The 18,999-nt window shown below is 42.7% G+C and overlaps 3 protein-coding genes across 8 annotated transcripts in view; all 3 read right to left on the minus strand.

Moving 5' to 3' along the window:
* Window positions 1-1,673: 1,673 nt before the first annotated feature.
* LOC113572056 (olfactory receptor class A-like protein 4) lies at window positions 1,674-4,150 on the minus strand. The gene is made up of 4 exons (XM_027001310.2): window positions 3,887-4,150; window positions 2,514-2,777; window positions 1,978-2,232; window positions 1,674-1,886 (listed from the first exon to the last, which is right to left on the minus strand). Exons 1-4 carry the CDS (start codon window positions 4,148-4,150, stop codon window positions 1,674-1,676), a joined length of 996 nt encoding a protein of 331 aa, XP_026857111.2.
* Window positions 4,151-6,918: 2,768 nt separating this feature from the next.
* On the minus strand, window positions 6,919-9,166 carry LOC113572055 (olfactory receptor class A-like protein 4). Its single transcript, XM_027001309.2, has 4 exons — window positions 8,903-9,166; window positions 8,131-8,394; window positions 7,548-7,802; window positions 6,919-7,140 (listed from the first exon to the last, which is right to left on the minus strand). The coding sequence occupies exons 1-4, from the start codon at window positions 9,164-9,166 to the stop codon at window positions 6,919-6,921; spliced, it is 1,005 nt and encodes a 334-aa protein (XP_026857110.2).
* A 3,229-nt stretch (window positions 9,167-12,395) lies between these two features.
* Window positions 12,396-18,999, minus strand: part of rapgef5a (Rap guanine nucleotide exchange factor (GEF) 5a) — a 45,404-nt gene continuing 38,800 nt past the window's right edge. For all 6 annotated transcript variants that reach the window (XM_035525403.1, XM_035525402.1, XM_035525401.1 and 3 more), the window contains 13 exons: window positions 18,500-18,591; window positions 17,198-17,228; window positions 16,825-16,903; window positions 15,944-16,093; window positions 15,729-15,826; window positions 15,328-15,450; window positions 15,069-15,247; window positions 14,699-14,789; window positions 14,561-14,611; window positions 14,367-14,454; window positions 14,137-14,201; window positions 13,830-13,884; window positions 12,396-13,595 (listed from right to left, as the gene is read on the minus strand). In XM_035525403.1, coding sequence (XP_035381296.1) covers window positions 13,477-13,595; window positions 13,830-13,884; window positions 14,137-14,201; window positions 14,367-14,454; window positions 14,561-14,611; window positions 14,699-14,789; window positions 15,069-15,247; window positions 15,328-15,450; window positions 15,729-15,826; window positions 15,944-16,093; window positions 16,825-16,903; window positions 17,198-17,228; window positions 18,500-18,591 — 1,221 coding nt within the window. In that variant the 3' untranslated portion in view covers window positions 12,396-13,476. The remainder of the gene's footprint in view (window positions 13,596-13,829; window positions 13,885-14,136; window positions 14,202-14,366; window positions 14,455-14,560; window positions 14,612-14,698; window positions 14,790-15,068; window positions 15,248-15,327; window positions 15,451-15,728; window positions 15,827-15,943; window positions 16,094-16,824; window positions 16,904-17,197; window positions 17,229-18,499; window positions 18,592-18,999) is intronic.

Consider the following 18,999-nt stretch of genomic DNA (forward strand, 5'->3'; position numbering starts at 1 on the left):
TCAATTTCATGCTCTTATTTAAGATTCAAAATTCTTTATTGTCATCTGTCAGCACACATCTGTCAGCAGTGTACTGAATAATGAAAAGTAATCTACTATGGCTCAGTAGTGCAGTGTACACAGATAATAACAATACTGTAATTAAAATAATCTATTAATGAAAGCTTTTTCATAATTGAAATATTTAATTACTATTTAATTGTAATTTAAATTTAATGTGGGATAGTTGCAGATGTAAACATATACTAAGTACTGTGCAAGTTCAGAAGGTGTGATTTATTGTATGCAAATCAGTATACGTGATCTGGATTCTTAGTGATTGTGTGTGTGTGAGTGTGTGTGTGTGAGTGTGTGTGTGTGTGTGTGTGTGTGTGTGTGAGTGTGTGTGAGTGTGTGTGAGTGTGTGTGTGTGTGTGTGTGTGTGAGTGTGTGTGTGTGTGCACATAAGTATGTTGGTGTATTATTGGATAGTTTGTACATTTGTTGACCTTTTTGTAGGATGCCTCCTTCTTTTGTAGTGAGACACGCCACTGTGGCGTCATCAGCAAACCTAACAACCAACTTGCTAGGGTGTTTGGCTGTACAGTTGTGTGTGAGGAGTGTATATGGCAGTGCACTCAGTACACAGCCCCGAGGGGCACCTGTGTTGGTGATGACGGAGCTGGGTCAGTTTTGTATCCTGACCACCTGAGACCTGCTTGTCAGGAAGTACAGCACCCAGTTGCACAGTGATGTGTTCAGACCAAGGTCTAGCAGCTCGGCCACCAGCGTCTGAGGGTCAGATGAATTCAGTTCTGAGCTGACATCCAGTAACAACTTTCTGTATTTGTCTTTGTTTTTCAGGTCTGCAAGGTATGTGTGCATGGTTGTTGAATTGGTATCAGAAGTTTTAATCTCACAGGGTGAATTTTTAATATTTTACTTACAAAAGAACAAGTATTTTTAGCATTTAAATCTCAGCTTTGTCTGAGTATTTAAATCTCAAATATCTTTTTTTCTTTTCTTTTCTTTTCTGTTTTAAAATTAATTTAAATAAAACACAGAGCCTTTTTCGTCTAGGAAACATAAACGTTTCAGAAGATTATCACATTTAGCAGCAACTAAGTAAGATATTTTTTCATTACCTGCAATTACCTGCATTATCTAAAATGCAAGTATTTTCATTGTGAAGCACATTGATTTCTGGCCTAATTGGTCATCAGTTTGGGTATAAGTGGTAATCAGGAGACTGTTACCTAGTTTACTGTCACTTATTACTCAGATTAAAAAAAACTGCATATGCTCATATTTGCAGTATGAAACACTATCTGTTACATTGTTAACTCATCTCACATCTCATCTTCAAACTGTTAACACGTCTCACATTTTATTCACAAGGTTTATTAGTGCAGTTGTACAGCCTTTATGTATCTGTGGAGCATGTAAATGAACATAAAAAAATGCAACACGGACTAAAACCATCACACTAATTTTGCATAATGTATGTGAAAAAAAAAAGGCCTATGAGAAAAAATATTGGACATGACACAACGTTTGTGTGCATCTTATGTGCGTCATATAATTTCGTGATTTAGAATTTTACTTAAAGTCATCCAAGTAATAAGCCTTTGAAAAGCTGAAAATTATATACAGCGTCAATAGAGCAAGGCGCTGAATGTCTGCGCGTCTCCTTCTCAGTAGGTGATGACAGACCTTATGACAGTTCGGAGTTTTCGGTGTCCCACAGCGAGTATCATTGGGGAGAAGGCGTAGAAAAAGCTGTTGGAAAAGCGGGCGATGACCAGCAGGGACGTGGACGAGGTGCCACGATTATAGTTAAAGTAGTTTACTGAGACCACATTGGCTCCCCAGGACGTGATAAACAAAATGATCAAGGCCAGTATCACCTGAAGAGAAGAAAACATTTGGACATGTACATAGTGATACATTTAAAGACATCATAAATGTCCTGATGCTTATATGGCTAAATGTCCTGACCTTGGCGGCTCGCCTCTCTGCGGGAACCCTGTGCATGGCAGGCGTGCCCTGACCGTTATGCGTGAGGGGGTGCTTGTTCCCGTGGGTGTACAGTATGAACAGTGAGCTCAGGTTGGTGCCACTCATGAGGACGATGGGGACGATCTCGTGGATCACCATGGAGGTGGTGGCAAAGACCAGGCCACTAGAGGTGGAGGGGAAGTCCCACAGACAGCCCAGTAACGGGCGGGTTGTAGTGCCCACTAACATTAAGGTCTGTAGGGCAGCAAAGAGAAAAACAAGGATCGTCGTTTGGCATTATTCCAGTGCTCAGTATTATTAGTTAATATTATCATCATTACTGCAATCGGTCACTTAACATTATGAGGCCCATCAAAACTACCGAACACACATTAGTGTTAAATATATCCTAAATGAAATGTGTCTTCACAAATTATAGTCATCCACTTGTTCAGAAGCTGACCGGAGGCTCCATAAGATTTTGGACGTACTGTAGGACAACGACAGACTACATCAGGGTTTGGCTTGGTCCTCACCTCAGTGGCGTTCTCGCCACCATATGTGGAGAATAAAAAGGCAGGCACTGAGTAGAGGAGGCTGGTACTCCATATTAGACCAAATCCCATTACAACTGTTTTGGGAGGTCCTTGGGTTCCAGTCAGATTCACGATGGGTGGGGCTAGCCGCCTTAGGGTGAGGTAATGGAACGCACTGAGGAAGAACGTTGACCAAACGTTCACAGAACGCAGCCACATCCATATGCCCATTAGAAACTGACACCAGTTCTTACTGGATGTCACCTTGAACAGGCAAAAAAGAAGATACAATTAACAAGAGAATGAAAAATGAAAAAAATGAAAAACCCACCTGTAAAAAGTTGAAGGTTTTTTCTTATCAGCATCATTCACAGTCTATATGTCTGGAAAAGCTGATTCTCAACAGAAATGTTTAATATTTAATGCATTTTTCCTTACATGATTTTTTTTTATTGTATATTTATTTAAAAAAAAAACACTGATTATTAAAACATTTTTATAACATAATAATATGGCTTTTAATTAAACATGCTTTCTCAATTTTCACTATATTATATTGTTATTAAGAAAAGTTCATTTGTTTGAAACAAGTCTGCTGTTATCTGCTAAACAAATATGTTTGTTCATGGTGATTATGGTCAATACTACTACTACTACTAATAATAATACTTCTACTACTACTACTACTACTAATAATAATAATAATAATAATAATGTGTTACATTTATAAAGCACCTTTCACATACCCAAGGCTGTACATTGCAAATTAACAACAATATAAGCTATGTATAGTAACTAAGATTAAACATCTGAAAAGCAGCGCTGTACCATTATGCTTTAGTGTGTGCTTCAGTCTGTTGTTTAATATCTGTGTTCAGCATCTTTATTTTTTATATGATTTTTTTCTCTTTTATGTTAACACATTACCAATATACTTATGTTTGCTAATGGTTATTAGTAATAACTTAATGTAAAGAAAATAATATAAAACACACCTAATCTTTTGAAAACAGATGGGAAAAATCTAAACAAATTGATGGCAAAATAGTCACATGGAGGGAATCACATGGATTCCCTTATTTCACTTAAAGTTAAACACTTATTTCCACATATCATCATTGTTATTTCTATATTAGACATGAACGTTTGTGTTAACTAGCTAATTGTAGCAATTTCTATTATTATTCACACAAAATAAAAAATCACAAATATTCATAATCATTAATGGTACCCTGCTGTTAAATGTTCAGAGTTTCAGTTCCGTCTAGCTATGCTCCACAAATATAGACATCAAAGGCAAGATTGTCAACCTTTCAGCCTGTTGTTCCGTCCAGCGGGACTGGCTGCCCTTGCCTGCCCACAAGTCTGCGTACCTTGAGCCCTAGGTCCGAGATGATCAGTAGTGTGTTCCTCATCACAGAGACCATCAGGCTGGAGAAGGCCATGTTGACCAGGATCATGTCAGAGTTGCGTGCCCCTCTGGTCTCACGGAACATGTCCTCCCCTACCGCACAGACCACTACGGCATTTCCTAGGATCCCCAGGAGCACCAGAATCATGTAAAATGCCAACAGCACAGGTGGCAGTTGAACTAAAGCACCCTTCTTCACAGTACTAACTGTTATATTGACCTCCATCACAGGTAAAAACACCGGCAATTAACTTGTCGGTCTGGTGAGCTGTTAAAGCTTATCTTAGGCCTATACTACTAATGATAATCCATTGTCACTGACACCTACATCTGATCTCACCTCTCCAGGGAAAACATCTCCAATCGCAGGCAGAGTTTCTTCTTATCTCCATGGTTTTTGGATTAACACAGGCCACTCGACCCACCGTGCACAAGATCAGTTCCCCGGGGTGATCACAACAGTACAATTAGGGTCTCGTATATAAATGAGATTCCACCAGAAATAGTGACTCCTTTTGGTCTAGGAGCTGAGTACGCATCCTGCCGAGGAGCAGGGGATTAATTAACTTGGGCTAATTGACACACACCTCGTTAGCAGGCTAATGAATCAACAAACTCTGCCCCAGATATCGTTAGTAAGGGAGAAAGATGGGATGTGTGTATGTCTGATGACTTCTTGAAGCTGGGGCGTTTCTGTCAACGCTATGTCACCACTGGCGAGATCTTTGCAGTTTTTACACTAATGATGAGTTCGATGTACTCCAGCGCAAAGAAATGCTTGTTTAAGCTAAATCTAACAGATGTGATAACTACCTGCAAATTTGCATTCCTATGCTCTGTTTCATTATTCAGCGCCATTCACTTGCAATGCAATCATCTGCATTGGATGCTTTCATTAAAAAATAGGTAATTCTGGAAATTACCAAGGCTCCTACCCCTTGATAATGGATTTGGAAAGTGGAATAATTCACCTCTGGTGAACTTTACACATTCCAGTTCCTGGTAATGGTGCACGCTGGTGCACGCTGCATAGTGAGACAGCTGTATGTAGAGACAGTAAGAGGAATTATATTGGGAATAATTTTATAAATTCTTGAAGTGAAAACTGCAAAAGGAAATCAGATTAGAGAGAGAGAGAGAAAGAGAGAGAGAGAGAGAGAGAGAGAGAGAGAGAGAGAGATACACTGAGAGAAATTTGTGGCTCTTCGTGGACATGCATGTTTTTGGGACAAAAATATTTTGTATTTTGCCAACAGAATTCATTTTTACAGCAGAGCTGAACAATAAAACAAAAGTTTGACCACAAAATATGTATTTTATTCCAGAAGGTTGAAGCTATATATGTATTTGTGTGATGTGCACGTACTGTACCTGCCCTGCTGAAGCAAGCAAGTGGATAATCCAAAAAACATATTTGTTGTAGTACGCAAATTCAAATTCTATGAACACAGATGCAGTTGTTCATGCTTTGTTATTTTTCTGTCTTGGTCTTAGTTTTTATGTCTTTTCTTGTGTGTTCTCAATAGGTGTTTGCAATGAAGGGCCACTACCTATGACAGTCATGTGGTCCTGGAGCTCTGCATATTGGCACGATTAAAACCAGCCCTAATCTTACGTACAGCCAATCAAGGATCTCAGGTGCACCTGTTCGTCATGGTGAAATAGGTTTTATCCGCAAGAGCGACTTTGAGCTCACATGTCCAAGCCAATAGCTCATCACCCTAGCGCACTGACATCCACATGTACAAGTGACTCTACAAGACTTTTATTCTGACGACTACATCTGCTCACAGAAGAAGCTTCAAAACGAAGATGCCTACATATTACCAAGTAAGTGTTCAACATTCTATTTCTATGGTGCAGAAAATCCTTAATCTGTTTCGTGCTATGTGGGAGACCCCCTAGCTAATAATTTAAGTAATGATCCAAGACAGAAAAATATCAAAGGAATGTTCTTACTAGTTTTTCGACATCCTGAAATTACAGATCCTGCAAGTTTCTGACTGGGGAAGAATTCAAGTTTTACTCAGAAGAGGTCAATTTCATCATTCTAAGTAAGCAAACTCCCACTTGTAATAATAATAAGAAGAACAAGAAGAAGAAGAAGAAGAAGAAGAAGAAAAGGAAGAAGAAGAGGAAGAAGATCATGTTATTATTATTAATAACATATTATTAGTAGTAGTAGTATTAATGTTATAGTTATAAGTTATAATAATAATAATTTAACAATAAGATATTAATAATAATGTTATTAATAGTAATAATAATAAGACGTTGTTAATAATAATAATGTTATTTTTATTATTTATTAATAACAACAATAATAGTAGTAAATTATTATTATTATTATGATTATTATTATTATTATTATTAAGGGAAAACTTCTTCCTTCTAAGTAAGCAAACTCCCACTTATAACAATAATAATAATTATTATTATAATTATAATAATGATAATGATAATAATATAATAATAATATATTCTTATTATTATTATTATGAATAATAATAGCAATACTATTAACAATAAGTTATTAATGATATGTTATTAATAGTAATAGGTTATTCATAAAATATGTTATTATTATTAATAATAACAATAATAATCTTAAATTATTATTATTATTATTATTATTTAACAAAAAAGTTTGAGAGCAAGTATTTTTATTTTAGTACGTCAAAAATATTTGAAAGAATTATTTTACAAATTTTCATAGATCACTACTATAACACTGCTGACAAGTGCAATGTATAACTGGTTGTTGTCTTTTAAAAATGTAACAGAATTGACACTTTTAACTTTTAATGTTTAACAGTGTTGTGTTATGAATACACATTTTGTCCTTGAATAGCTATTACACAGTCCCAGCACAGCTAGTGTGATGTTTTTATTATATAGTGGCAAAATATAGGAACACTAGAAATGGTCTTAAGATAAGTAAGGTTTATAAGCTATGTACACAGGTCAATAACATAAGACTCCAGCTGGTAGACATTAACTATGTTTACATGTGAGGACATATCTGATGACAACGCGGAGTCTCCGATGCCCTACAGCCAGTATAACGGGAGACACTGCGATGAAGGCACTGTTGGAAAAGCGAGCAATGACCAGCATGTAAGTGGAGGACGGCCCACGGTTGTAGTTAAAGTAGTTTACAGAGACGACACTGGCACCCCAGGAGCTGATGAACAAAACGATGAGGGCGAGAATCACCTGCGGAAGGAAAACAAAAGCTATGAGAATGTGGAGTTAAGTTTAAACTGAAGGCAGAAAGCCTCTACTGAGCAGAAAACAGTTTCCAAAAAGATATCTTTGCCTACTCATTACATATTCTGTTAGAAATGTAATCTTCATTTTATCTATATAAATTTCCAATACATCTCATCATATATTACCTTATCAACTATATTAATGGGGATCCCGTGCAATAGTGTCATGTACCAGGACATACATTTAGGTAGAGTGAGTAAAGTATTTCTAGTATTTAAGTCTAAACGTCAGTCTTCCAGGCAGAGGTCTCAGGTTTAGATCACATGGCACTGAGAACTAGAACTAGAACTAAATGTCCTGATGCTTATATGGCTAAATGTCCTGATGCTTATATGGCTAAATGTCCTGACCTTGGCGGCTCGCCTCTCTGCGGGAACCCTGTGCATGGCAGGCGTGCCCTGACCCTTATGCGTGAGGTGGCGCTTGTTCCCGTGGGTGTACAGTATGAACAGTGAGCTCAGGTTGGTGCCACTCATGAGGACGATGGGGACGATCTCGTGGATCACCATGGAGGTGGTGGCAAAGACCAGGCCACTAGAGGTGGAGGGGAAGTCCCACAGACAGCCCAGTAACGGGCGGGTTGTGCTGCTCACTAACATTAAGGTCTGTAGGGCAGCAAAGAGAAAAACAACAAGGATCAAGCGATCATCAGTCATTCGGCATTATTCCAGTGCTCAGTATTATTAGTTAATATTATCATCATTACTGTTATATGTGCTGGTCATTAGGTCAGTAGGTCATTTTATGCTCAACTGTAATCTGATTAATACAAACTGGTAGAAGCAATTCCAAAGGAAAGTGATTTTGCTACCATATTTACAAAATAACAGAGTGTGCCAGGATATGAATTTGTGGGGAGAATAGTAGTCTAAGCATGAATCTTAAGCCACAGTCGATCTTAATGTGTGTTGGATCGATGCCTGTAAGGCTCACCTCAGTAGCGTTCGTGGCTCCTTTAGTGGAGTACACAAAGGCAGGGAGTGAATATATGAGACTGAAGGTCCAGATTCCCCCAAAGCCTATCAGCAGAGACCTGGGGAGCCCCTGGGACCCACTTAGACTAGTAGTGGGCGGAGCCACGCGCCTCAGCGTCTGAAAATGGAACACGCTGACAAAGAACGTCGACCAAACGTTCGCACACCGTAGCCACACCCATATGCCCATTAGGATCTGACACCAGGTCTTAGAAGGTACCATCTTAAACAAGAGAAGATGAAGAGAAATTTAAATTGATAAATACAAAATATTAATTTTTATATGTTATGCATTTTTATGAGTGCTGTGTGAAAGTAGCACAAATCTACCTGATTAACTTTCTTATAATGGTAATGCTATTTTTCCACACATTTCACTGTTTTTTGGGGTTTTTTTTTGTTTTGTACCTATGTTGGTCAACTCACTATGTCAAACATCAAACAGGATGTAAAGAATTCCTAGCAAGTCATTTACTCATTTATTTTTATTTAACTGCTTTTATGTAGCATTCATTGAAACATTCTTCCAACCTCACTGATATGCAATTGCAAAGATACTGAAATGGAGAGGATACAATATGTGTCCCAGTAAGATGAGAGGATTCTGTAAGTTGTTCCTCTCTGGTCCTTTCTGACATGTATTGTGCAGCACCTCCCTACACCAAACACCCAGTTCAGCCGCGTTCTCCTCAAACACCCTCCCCCCTCCTCCTTGGTCCATCAGCCCATACCTCCAACCCGAGATCCGTCAGCATTAGCAGCAGGTTCCTCACCATGGACACCATCAGGTTGGAGAAGGCCATGTTGACCAGGATCATGTCAGAGATGCGACGCCCCTTTTGCGGGCGCAGAATGCTCTCGCCCACCACGCCGATCACGCCCGCGTTTCCCAGAATGCCTAGCAGTACTAGGGCGACGTAGCAGACCAGTGGGATCGCCGAGAGCAGGCTCCAAGGGCCCTTCATGGCCAGTGGTGCCGTCACATTGACCTCCATCTTTAGTGAATTGATTGATCCTTCAGTGCGCAAGAAGCAGAAGTGTTGATGAAGTCAGCCTCTCTGCTGTCAGCCTCTACGTAAATGTGCGGCTCCATGAATGCATACCCCCTATAAACCAGTGGCTTCAGTAAAGATGTGCCGGTCTGATCCCAACTCCTTGCTGCGTTTCCGTCCCACTGTCGGAGTCGTGTGATCCACACAGCCCAAGCAAGGAAACAGCCGGTGCGAGGAAACAGCCCACGCGAGGACACAACCCATGTGAGGCACTGTGGCTCAGTATACGGGTGACGGCTGAGGATTCTGCCAGAGGATGTCGACTATAAGAGCTGAGCATGCGTTTAAAGAGAAACTGGGAATTAATTAACCCTGGGCTATCTGAAACGAAGCTTGTTAGCAACATAATTCATTAACGACCTTGGCTGCTGCTGTCATTAGAGAGAGCGAGGGAAGGAGTTTTTTCAGATCTGTAAGATTTTTCAGCCATGTGAGAATGCAGGCTGCACAGGTGGTAATGCAGCAGCTGGTTTTGACCCGACTTCGTCACACAGTTTAAAAACTCAAAGAGAAACTTAAGGTAATACTTAGCAATACGCTAACATTGCCTTTATAACAACCTTTGGTCTATTAACATCCCCGATTCAACACATCAGCTGATTATGAAGCTCTTCATATGCGGAGTATAGTAGGGGAAAAGCATGAAACTTTATTCTGCTCGTTATTGTCTATAATGTCAATATTGTGGTGACTGTTCCCCCCCCCAGCTCCTCTCCAGGTTTCTTCCTCGTGCTCTAGGGAGTTTTTCCTTGCCACTGTCACCCTTGGCTTGCTCACCATGGACTTGAACATTTGTAAAGCTGCTTTGCACAACATCTGTTGAAAGCGCTACATAAATACATCTGGCTTTTACTTTGATTATATAAACGGCTGTACCTCCAGGGGTTCAGTTTGTCTCAATATTTTTACATCTTTGCATGAATTGGCATATTGTTTGTCTACTAACAGAAAACAAGGTGCTTCAATTGTATTTGGTCTTATGATGGCCACAAGCAATATCTGGGAAAATTTAAAGAAAACTTCAAAACCACTTTATTACACTTAAAGTCTTAGGTACGTTGCTTCAATTTATGCCTGAGAACAAAAACAAAAACCTTGACTTTTTACACCACTACGAGGACTCTGACCAAGAACCTGAGAGTCTCTAAACTAACAGGGGCGAGAATACCTGCTTTTGTTAATGTTTCAGTCAGTCAGCACAGGGGTGATAAAACCCTTATAATATCTAATGAATGATAGCAAATAGAAAATTCATTTGGGTGACCAGTCATGGTTCTGTCCAATTTACATGGTCTCCCATCATCTCCCTGTAGCCAGTCTATGATTTTACCTTAAAATCTGAAATATATATGAAGTATGATGTGATCTATGGTCTTCTTCAGACATACAGAAAAGTCATTCTTATTTGGGGACGCCAAGATCCATGTGCAGACATGACCAAAGGTCAGCAGAAGTCAGTATCACTCCAGAAATGACTAATCATGCAGGTAGCTAACCGCAGACTATTACATAAAGAAGCAATGGCTATGTTTGAAATAACCTATTACATACGCTGTACTACATACTACACTCAGTATATACTGTATACTGAATACTGGTCCCCATAGTAGTGTCCAGTATAGTATCCAGTATGTAACAAACGCGAAGCCACTTGTGAAAGATTTTCTACCACTGTTGCATGATGGGATGCATTACACCGTGACGATGGCTCTGGTCACATACTGGAATGCTTGACCATAATGGAATGTAATCTTTCTCGTACTGGAAAAATGTATTTTGGTCGTATACTGCATTTGGGGCCCAATCAGCCTGCAAGTAGTATGTAGTAGACACAGCCACTAAGACATATTTCCAGTGATTCTAAAATCGCCATTATACTGACACATAGTGGCCTGGATGTTTCAAAGATTCTGTACTAAATCTATTTTAAACATGGCCGCTTCCATATGGGGTACTTGTGCCATGGAGCATAAACTGGTTCATTCAGGAAATAAAAAGAAATTTGATTCTTTGTCTCATGTAAGCTGCACTTCATAGAAAAAATAAAAATAATAATCACTTTTATAATTATTGTTTGTATTGTTTTGGGGGTAAAAATGACTTATTGCTCCTTTAACTTTGATAGACATACATTTTAAAAAAACATACGAAATATACAGAAAATCAGGGACGAACACAAAGGACTGAATAATATTACATTAAATGTTTTATTTCACTTATTTCTTGTAAAAATGCATATTATAGAAAAGTTGTGTGATTTCTATAGCAACAAAGGAAAAACTGCACAGAAGGTAAACATATTGCTTTGCATTTCTTGTTTTGAAACATAAATAATAGAGAGTATGTTTATATTTACATTTGCAAATTACAATGAACTTATTGATTCTTATAGGTGGGTTTCTTTGCCACATGCAAGCCAGCTGAACATGTTGTGAAAAAAGCAGAATTTAACAGCAACAAAACGCAAACAAAATAGCCCACCCATCTAGAAGAACTCCTGTCATAACTTCACAAGACAAGTGACAATTTTGCCACGACCTTTTTCCGACTCGGTCACTGCAAAACATTACGGATTAGCATATCAAAGATTACACTTCGTCTTATAAGGCTCGATGACTTGCGTGATAGTTTCATCTCCACAGCGATGTAATTCGGACACGACACACATAACATTCCGCAGTATAATGCTTCTTCGTGTAAAACGTAAATAGTAAACCTAAATAATAAATAATAATGCCTCAATCTTCCAATGTCATAAAATTTCTAATAACATAAATGCCACAGTCTTCTAATGTCAGTTAGAAATGTACAAAACTTTGTCACTGATGCTGGCAGAGGAGAAGAAAAAGTTTAGAAGATAAAGTTTAGCTTCACAAAATACTGCAAGTGGCCATGGCAGTGCGTCTACGCTGAGGTTTCGACTTTAGCCAGCCACATTCATAAAACCGAGAGCATGAAAAAATGACAGAAATAACGTGATTATCAAAGAGGGACGTCGTAGAGGAAACAGTATTTGTAAGAGTTTGTGAAGGTCTGTGCATGAGAGCGCATGTCTTAGCAGATGGGGTTCCAGTAGCTGCAAAGTTCGCTCACACACGGTTACTGTACGTGATATTGCACCAGTCACCCATGATAGTGTTTGGCATGGAAGCATATGTGCGCAGACGCCACGTAAACTTACACGTTATTGTACAAAGCCGTAAGTGCAAATGCTGTGTGCATGCAGGCAACGTCTCCCTTTCCCCCCTTCGGATTGAAATAGTGTCCGACGAGTGTGAGGTGCGGTGACAGCGAGATCCACCCAGTGGCACCTCTCTGTGGAGTCAGAGAACCAAAGCTGGACATGCTTGTGTCATTTCTCTGACAGCTCGTGAGAAATGAACACTGCACTCCAGTCACAACGGCACCCGGATCCTCGAGCATTGCACAGAGTGAAAAACAAAACAAAACAAAACAAAAAACAAGCATGTATAAAATAATACTGCTATGTTAAGGAGGAAAGGGACAAAACCCTGTCCTTCAACCGGAGCAAGCCTTCCTTTACAGGTGTTCAAAGAAAAACACAACGACCGACGATATTTATAGCCTAATTACATAAGTATGTGTGACGCGTGCGTTTAGCTACTCGGGTCCTCCCGCACGACACGTACTGCAGCCTCTCCTGTTGGCACCCGCGCCTCATTCCGAGTCGCGTCGCCCGTCTGAAGACAGCGAACCTGTGAATGCATGTTACATGCACACAAATAACAGCAAGTTATGCTCCGTAGTGGAGCTACCGGATTAAAGGAATGGTGGATAACACTGATAAAACAACAACAAAACTATACTGAAAGACTTCATGTGGTTCTCGTGTGTTCTGTGGGTAGATTTCGGAAGGTGTTCACCCACTGTTCACCCACTGTACAAGGAAATACTGATTAAATATAGACAGCATATAAACCATTATAAACATCATAGGAACACAACCAGACAGGTTAGGAATGTGAAGTGGACTCAGTCCGGCGTTTTGGCCGTGAAGGGGTTCTACCCGTCTCCCGGAGGTTGATCCAAAAAAAAAAAAAACCCCACAAAAAACCAATATCTGAAATAAACAGTGTTCATTCAGTCAGTGCTGGATTATGTGTTTCTCCTGACAGAATCTGGCTGTTCTCTGTGGTTATAAAGAATATTGCAGCACAAAATGATGGTATGACCGTGAGCTGTTTCGATAGCGACGCTGCTGTATTGCAGCGAATGTCCAGCAGGTGGCACTGTTACGCCCTGGGCTCCAGTCTGTGGGACAGCTCAAAAAGAGTCTGCTGATTGTCGATAATGTGAAGATATTGCACGCTGGCTCTCACGTCTGTGCTGTCACTTTGGGCAATGTCGTTTCCTGAGAAAATGGGGAGGGGGCGGAAATCACACGTGATCTGACTTACACGGAATATTTCCAGACCAATAGATATGCTTCAAAAGATACTTCAAATGAATGCTGCAGCTGTTTTACATTTAAAATAACTGTGCACCTCTGTGGCTGGTTTTTGCTAGAAAGATTCAGGAGCAAATCTTTTCAAGGAACAAAAGAGACTCGTTCAGTGTGAGACAGCAAGGAAAAGCGTTAACACACCTGTTTGATCTGTCTGACAGTGGCGTAAGAGGCGGACGGTGTCTGCAATCATATGCTGGGGAAGAAACAAAAAGGAAAATGAAGGAATTGTCCAACCCCGATGACACCACCATGAACCACGCTGCTCCAGGAAAAGCCCACGTCCCCCACAACAAAGCAGTCCCTGAGGGGGAAACGGATATTGCCCTCTCTGAGGTAGCACGGAGCTGCCGTTAAGAGCTCGCTCTCCGGAACAAATTAAGGTTTCTCCACCGAAACTCATTTTCAGCACAGCCGTACTTGGGTTCACGATGATGACTTGACTCACCAGTTTCTCAAAGTTGACGAGATTATCGTGAAATGTTTTGTTTCCCTCATGAATGAAAGTGATGTCTGAAAAGAAAACATATTGGTTCCATAAACCACAAATTACTCTTTGTTGGGGTTTTTTTGCTTTGTTTTTTTCTTCTGTATAAGACTTGTGCATGAGTATTAACTCTCAGATCAAATACCAGTCTGCCTTCAGCTGTGTGTGTGTGTGGGAATATGAAGCGTTACCTTTGAGTAGGAGGGGCATGAAGGGGATTTTAGGGGACTTCATCTTCCTGAAGGCATCTCTGTAGGCCTTGTGGTTCAGAGAGGGGTCCTAGAAAAGAACCCAGACGGTCACGACAATCTGTCCACGTCCGTCCACTACAGCGCCACCGGGTCCAGGTAACTCGGCGGTTAAACCCGACATAGCCGAGACTCACCGTTAATAACTCGAGCTCAGAGAAAAGCTTCTTGAATTTCCCAGGAACTTTCTGTAAGGAAGCCGAGCGGAGAATGCTGTTAGCTGAGCTGCAGAAATGACCAGACGTGTAGCATCCAGACGTAAACCCATCCCTTACCTCCCACGTCTGGTTGAGGCGGCTCACGGCTGCTGTGTTCAGGCCCATTATGATGGCAAAGGAGGAGTTGAGATTCCTCTGTGCTTTACAGCTACAGTCGGAAAACACACACACACACACACACACACACACATATATATGAAAACAGGCTTTAACCTCCACAGGCTCAGTGCTATAGCAGGAACACTCCTGAATCCAAGCCAGGGCTGAGGTTAAAGAGGAATAAAAGCCTGTGACTAGTTAGCAAAACCATGTTTACATAACACCAACTGGCCATGCTGAGCCCCCCTTCCCAGAATTCATTGCCCGCCTGCCAAGAACTAATATACTTGGAGAGGATGCGGATCTTTTAGCTTTTGCAGTAACTTACTGGGCAGCGATCTTGATGAATTTCTTGAGCAGCTGTACGCGCTTGCCGAGCGAGGCACAGAGAAGCACCTCGGACATGACCCACTGCTGGACCTCATTACAGCGCTGCAGGAGCTGCTCCAGCGCCACCGTGTGGCCACTGCTCGCCTGGCGGCTGAACGTGTAATACACCAGCTCTTGCTGTGATGTGAGAGAGTGGTGTCACACAAGAATGAGGGTGTGTGTGTGTGTGTGTGTGTGTGTGTGTGTGTGAGCCCTACCTCATGCACAGAGTTGAAGAGGCTCCAGTCGAGGGCGGTGAGTGCAACGGCCATGTCCCATGTGTTAATGGCCAGGAGGCGCGCAGGCCGCTGCAACAGCTCTGCACAGTCGGTCAGGGGAGGCTGGAGGGGGTGGGTGGGAGACAGCGGTAAGACAGCAGAACAGATCTGGGAGCAGTGAGCCACTGGCCGTGTGCATGTACAGGTTAAGACATCGAGGGGGGTGAACTGATTCTAGGTCAGTATTCAAATTTTAAGATTTGATACATCACCTACGCATGTGGACTTGTTCACAATATTGTCTGTCTGATAGGTGGGGTCATTTAGCATGAGCTTCTCTGGGTGAAGCGGGTGAAGTTTTTCAGCATAGCTGTTGTGCAAGTTGAAGCGTGTTAACGTACCAGGACCTCACTCAGGTCTTTCCAGCAGGCTATCAGTCTGCCAGGGAGAGCCAGTGACTCAGAGAAAATGGAGTCATGAGGCTGAAGGAGACGTTTCTCTAAACAAACAAAAGGACATGACATTCAACAAACACCTGAGGTCCGCTTCTGGGTCTGTTATTTATTTGAACATATTAAAAGGTGTGTGTGTGTGTGTGTGTGTCCTCAGAGCTAACCTCCACTATATGTCTGGGCCACCAGTACCATGTCCTCTTCAAGCTTGTCCATTCTTTGGGCCACAGTGTGTAGGAGGTCCTGGGCCACCACCGTAGACCTCACCCTCATGCTGAGATAGGAGTCTGAACTCACATATACGCGACACATCACTGAAGCAGACAGAGAGAGAGAGAGAGAGAGAGAGAGAGAGAGAGAGAGAGAGAGAGAGAGAGAGAGAGAGAGAGAGAGAGAGAGAGAGAGAGAGAGAGAGAGAGAGAGAGAGAGTGTGTTTGGGGGGGGGCATTGACAGGGCAGAGGGTGGGAGAAAGAAGATACGAGAAGCGATGTAGTGTAAAACAGTTTAGGCTGCATCGCTGAACAGCAACAACAGAACAGCACCAAAGTTAAGTGAGTAATTACACAGGTCCCAGCAGTGCAGCACCTGAAACCAGGCTGCCTTCTAACTTAATTAGCCATTCATACATAAAACATTCCACACAGCCTCTAGTGTGCATGCGTAAATAGCTCCTGCCTTCGGCGCCCTTTAACTAAACTTTACCTGATCGGCTGGCACAAAATCCAAACCGAGGCAAAAATAGGAGCGCCTAGCTGTGGCTAAATGCCCCTCAGGCTACGTAGCGCCTTCGACGGCACGTCGAGCTCATCCTACCAAGTGCGACTACGCACGGAAGTCCTCCGTGCGGAACGAACATCTACAGTGTGCGGTCGACACTGCCTGTATTCGTTCGTCTTTCTGTCTGGATGTAAGTTCCCGCCGCAGGCGGATCGTCGTTGGGAATTTTGCGATTGTCATTCTGGCCCTTTCCTCTAATTCAAAACGGCCTCCGTCGTGTGTTCCCGTATGCATGCTGTAGGCGGCTGGTGGGCTGCGGTCCCTCACCTTCCCGGATGTCGGCCTGCGCTCCGCGCTGCTGGACTCCGTTCTCCTTGAGGCTCAGTTGCTGGAAAAGGGCTTTGCTCTGGGACGAAACAGCATGTCACAGTGAGACAGGCACACTCGTCCAGCCCCGGTCACAGAAATCTCCGGAACCCCCTCCCCCGACACCCCAATGTCAAACACACACACTCGAAGAGGCCAACACAGCGCCAACATGAATGAAAGCCACTGTCATACTAGATTTTTCCATCCTATGTCTATGCATGCAAAAAAAGGTCAACAAGCACACAATCCCATTGGCCTTCATGGGTCGCACTGCACACACACTGTTCCCACTCCAGACTTTAATTTCTGGTATGATTCTCCCGCTGCTTACCTTTTGGTGGGGGGAGTATTCGTCCACGGTGCTGGGAGGAGAAGAGGAGAAAGGAGAGACTGGTTATGGGTGCACACGCTGAAGGAACGCGAAACAAACAAAGCTCTTGCAGGTCCGGCGGCGAGCTGAGAAGGAGACAGCCGGGACGCGACAGACGCGGCGCTGTCCTCTCCGCTGCGACATCTCGGACGAGCGGAGGCTCACGCCCGCCTGCTGCCTGCTGCCGCCTGAGGATGCTGGGACGTCCCCCCCTCTACACACACACACCCCCAACCCAGCACGCAGACTCCCTCGGCCCCTGCCCGATTTGTCTCCCTGCTGTTTTCTTCATGCCAGACTCTGTCTCACCGTGCAACTCTTCACTCTTTTTTGTGTCTCTCTTCCTGACACTCGAGAGAGAGAGACAGAGAGAGAGAGAGAGAGAGAGAGAGAGAGAGAGAGAGAGACAGAACCCTCTGTATCAGTACCAGCCACAGGAAACTGATAAAGATGGATGACCCCTCCCCCGCCTGCTCTGTAGACATGCTTTTCACAGCACCAGCGTCTGCGCGGAAGGTCATTCCTTTATAACAGCAGTGGTCATTAGCTGTCACTGTAGGCCTCCCCAAATCAGGCCTCCACAACAAGTGCGCTTCTGTGTTCAGGGACCCAATAAAAACACACCTTCATCTCCTAAAGGCCAAATGTATTCCTTTGTTTTGGGTTCCAGCAGCCAATAAACAGCCGGGTCTACTGCTATGCATCCAATCGTCTTTTGTTTCTATTGGCCACATAAAGGCAGCCATTGTAAACGTGCAAGCCCCAGTTCTCTGTGTCTATCAAATGGAGTTCCTGTGTTCCAACCAAACCCGTAATGGACACAGAGCTGCTGTTCATGGTGTAAGCGTCCCCATCCTGCACTCATTGCCCCCTGACCAATGATGACTGCTCAATGCTGTGCACCACAGACCCACTCCAACCACTTCTCCGCTGCACACACAAAGACTTCACCTCCATGTTTCACCTTGTCCACTGAAGGACAGCATGTAGACGTTCAGTGTGCTATAGACAGAACCCCACACAAGAGGATTGCAGGATCACCCACTGTGTGTCTCTCTAAACACAGCCTTCTCCTGCTGAGCGCGTCTGAGCTTCAGCATGTACACATTACCCTCGAGCAGGGGAGCACGTCATAAAGTCAGTTTCAATCAATAAGCACGCCTTGCTAAAACATGTCACACTAGCTGTTCTCGAAATAAATCCGAGGTGGTAATACGTGCATGGATGTAACCACCGCCGCCGCCGCACGCTCGCATGACTCACTGTCTCCGACGCAGAAGCTTCTGGAATTCCTTCAGGTCCTTCTCCAGCGTGGGGAACTCATAGACGTCCTCCAGCACGTAGCGGTACAGCGTCTGTGGGGGTAGATTCAGAGAGTACAAGTCATGGATGAGAGTGCATCTTTCACACTGGTCTGAAAACAGCTTTATGGCATCTGCCGCATCACTAAAGGTTTGGCTCTGGGTCTGGCGTACAGGGCCTGGAACAGTGCGAAGGGGCTGCTTCTGCTCGAGTGATTTAGACACAAGATCAGAGACTGTAAAGCATTGGGGTGATACTGATGAATGGTGTTTGCTTGAAAGGACGTGTTTATGGTCAGATAAACATTCCAGTGTGCGTGAATGCATTTGTGTGTGTGTGTGTGTGTGTGTGTGTGTTGGAGGTGTTTATACTGTAATTTATGGGCCCACATGAATCAAGGGCTTTCACCATTAACAGCAGTGTGTCACAGGAAACACACAAGCGTTTGTTGCGACACACAT

This window comes from Electrophorus electricus, chromosome 4, assembly GCF_013358815.1.
Source record: "Electrophorus electricus isolate fEleEle1 chromosome 4, fEleEle1.pri, whole genome shotgun sequence".
NCBI classification, from domain to species: domain Eukaryota; kingdom Metazoa; phylum Chordata; class Actinopteri; order Gymnotiformes; family Gymnotidae; genus Electrophorus; species Electrophorus electricus.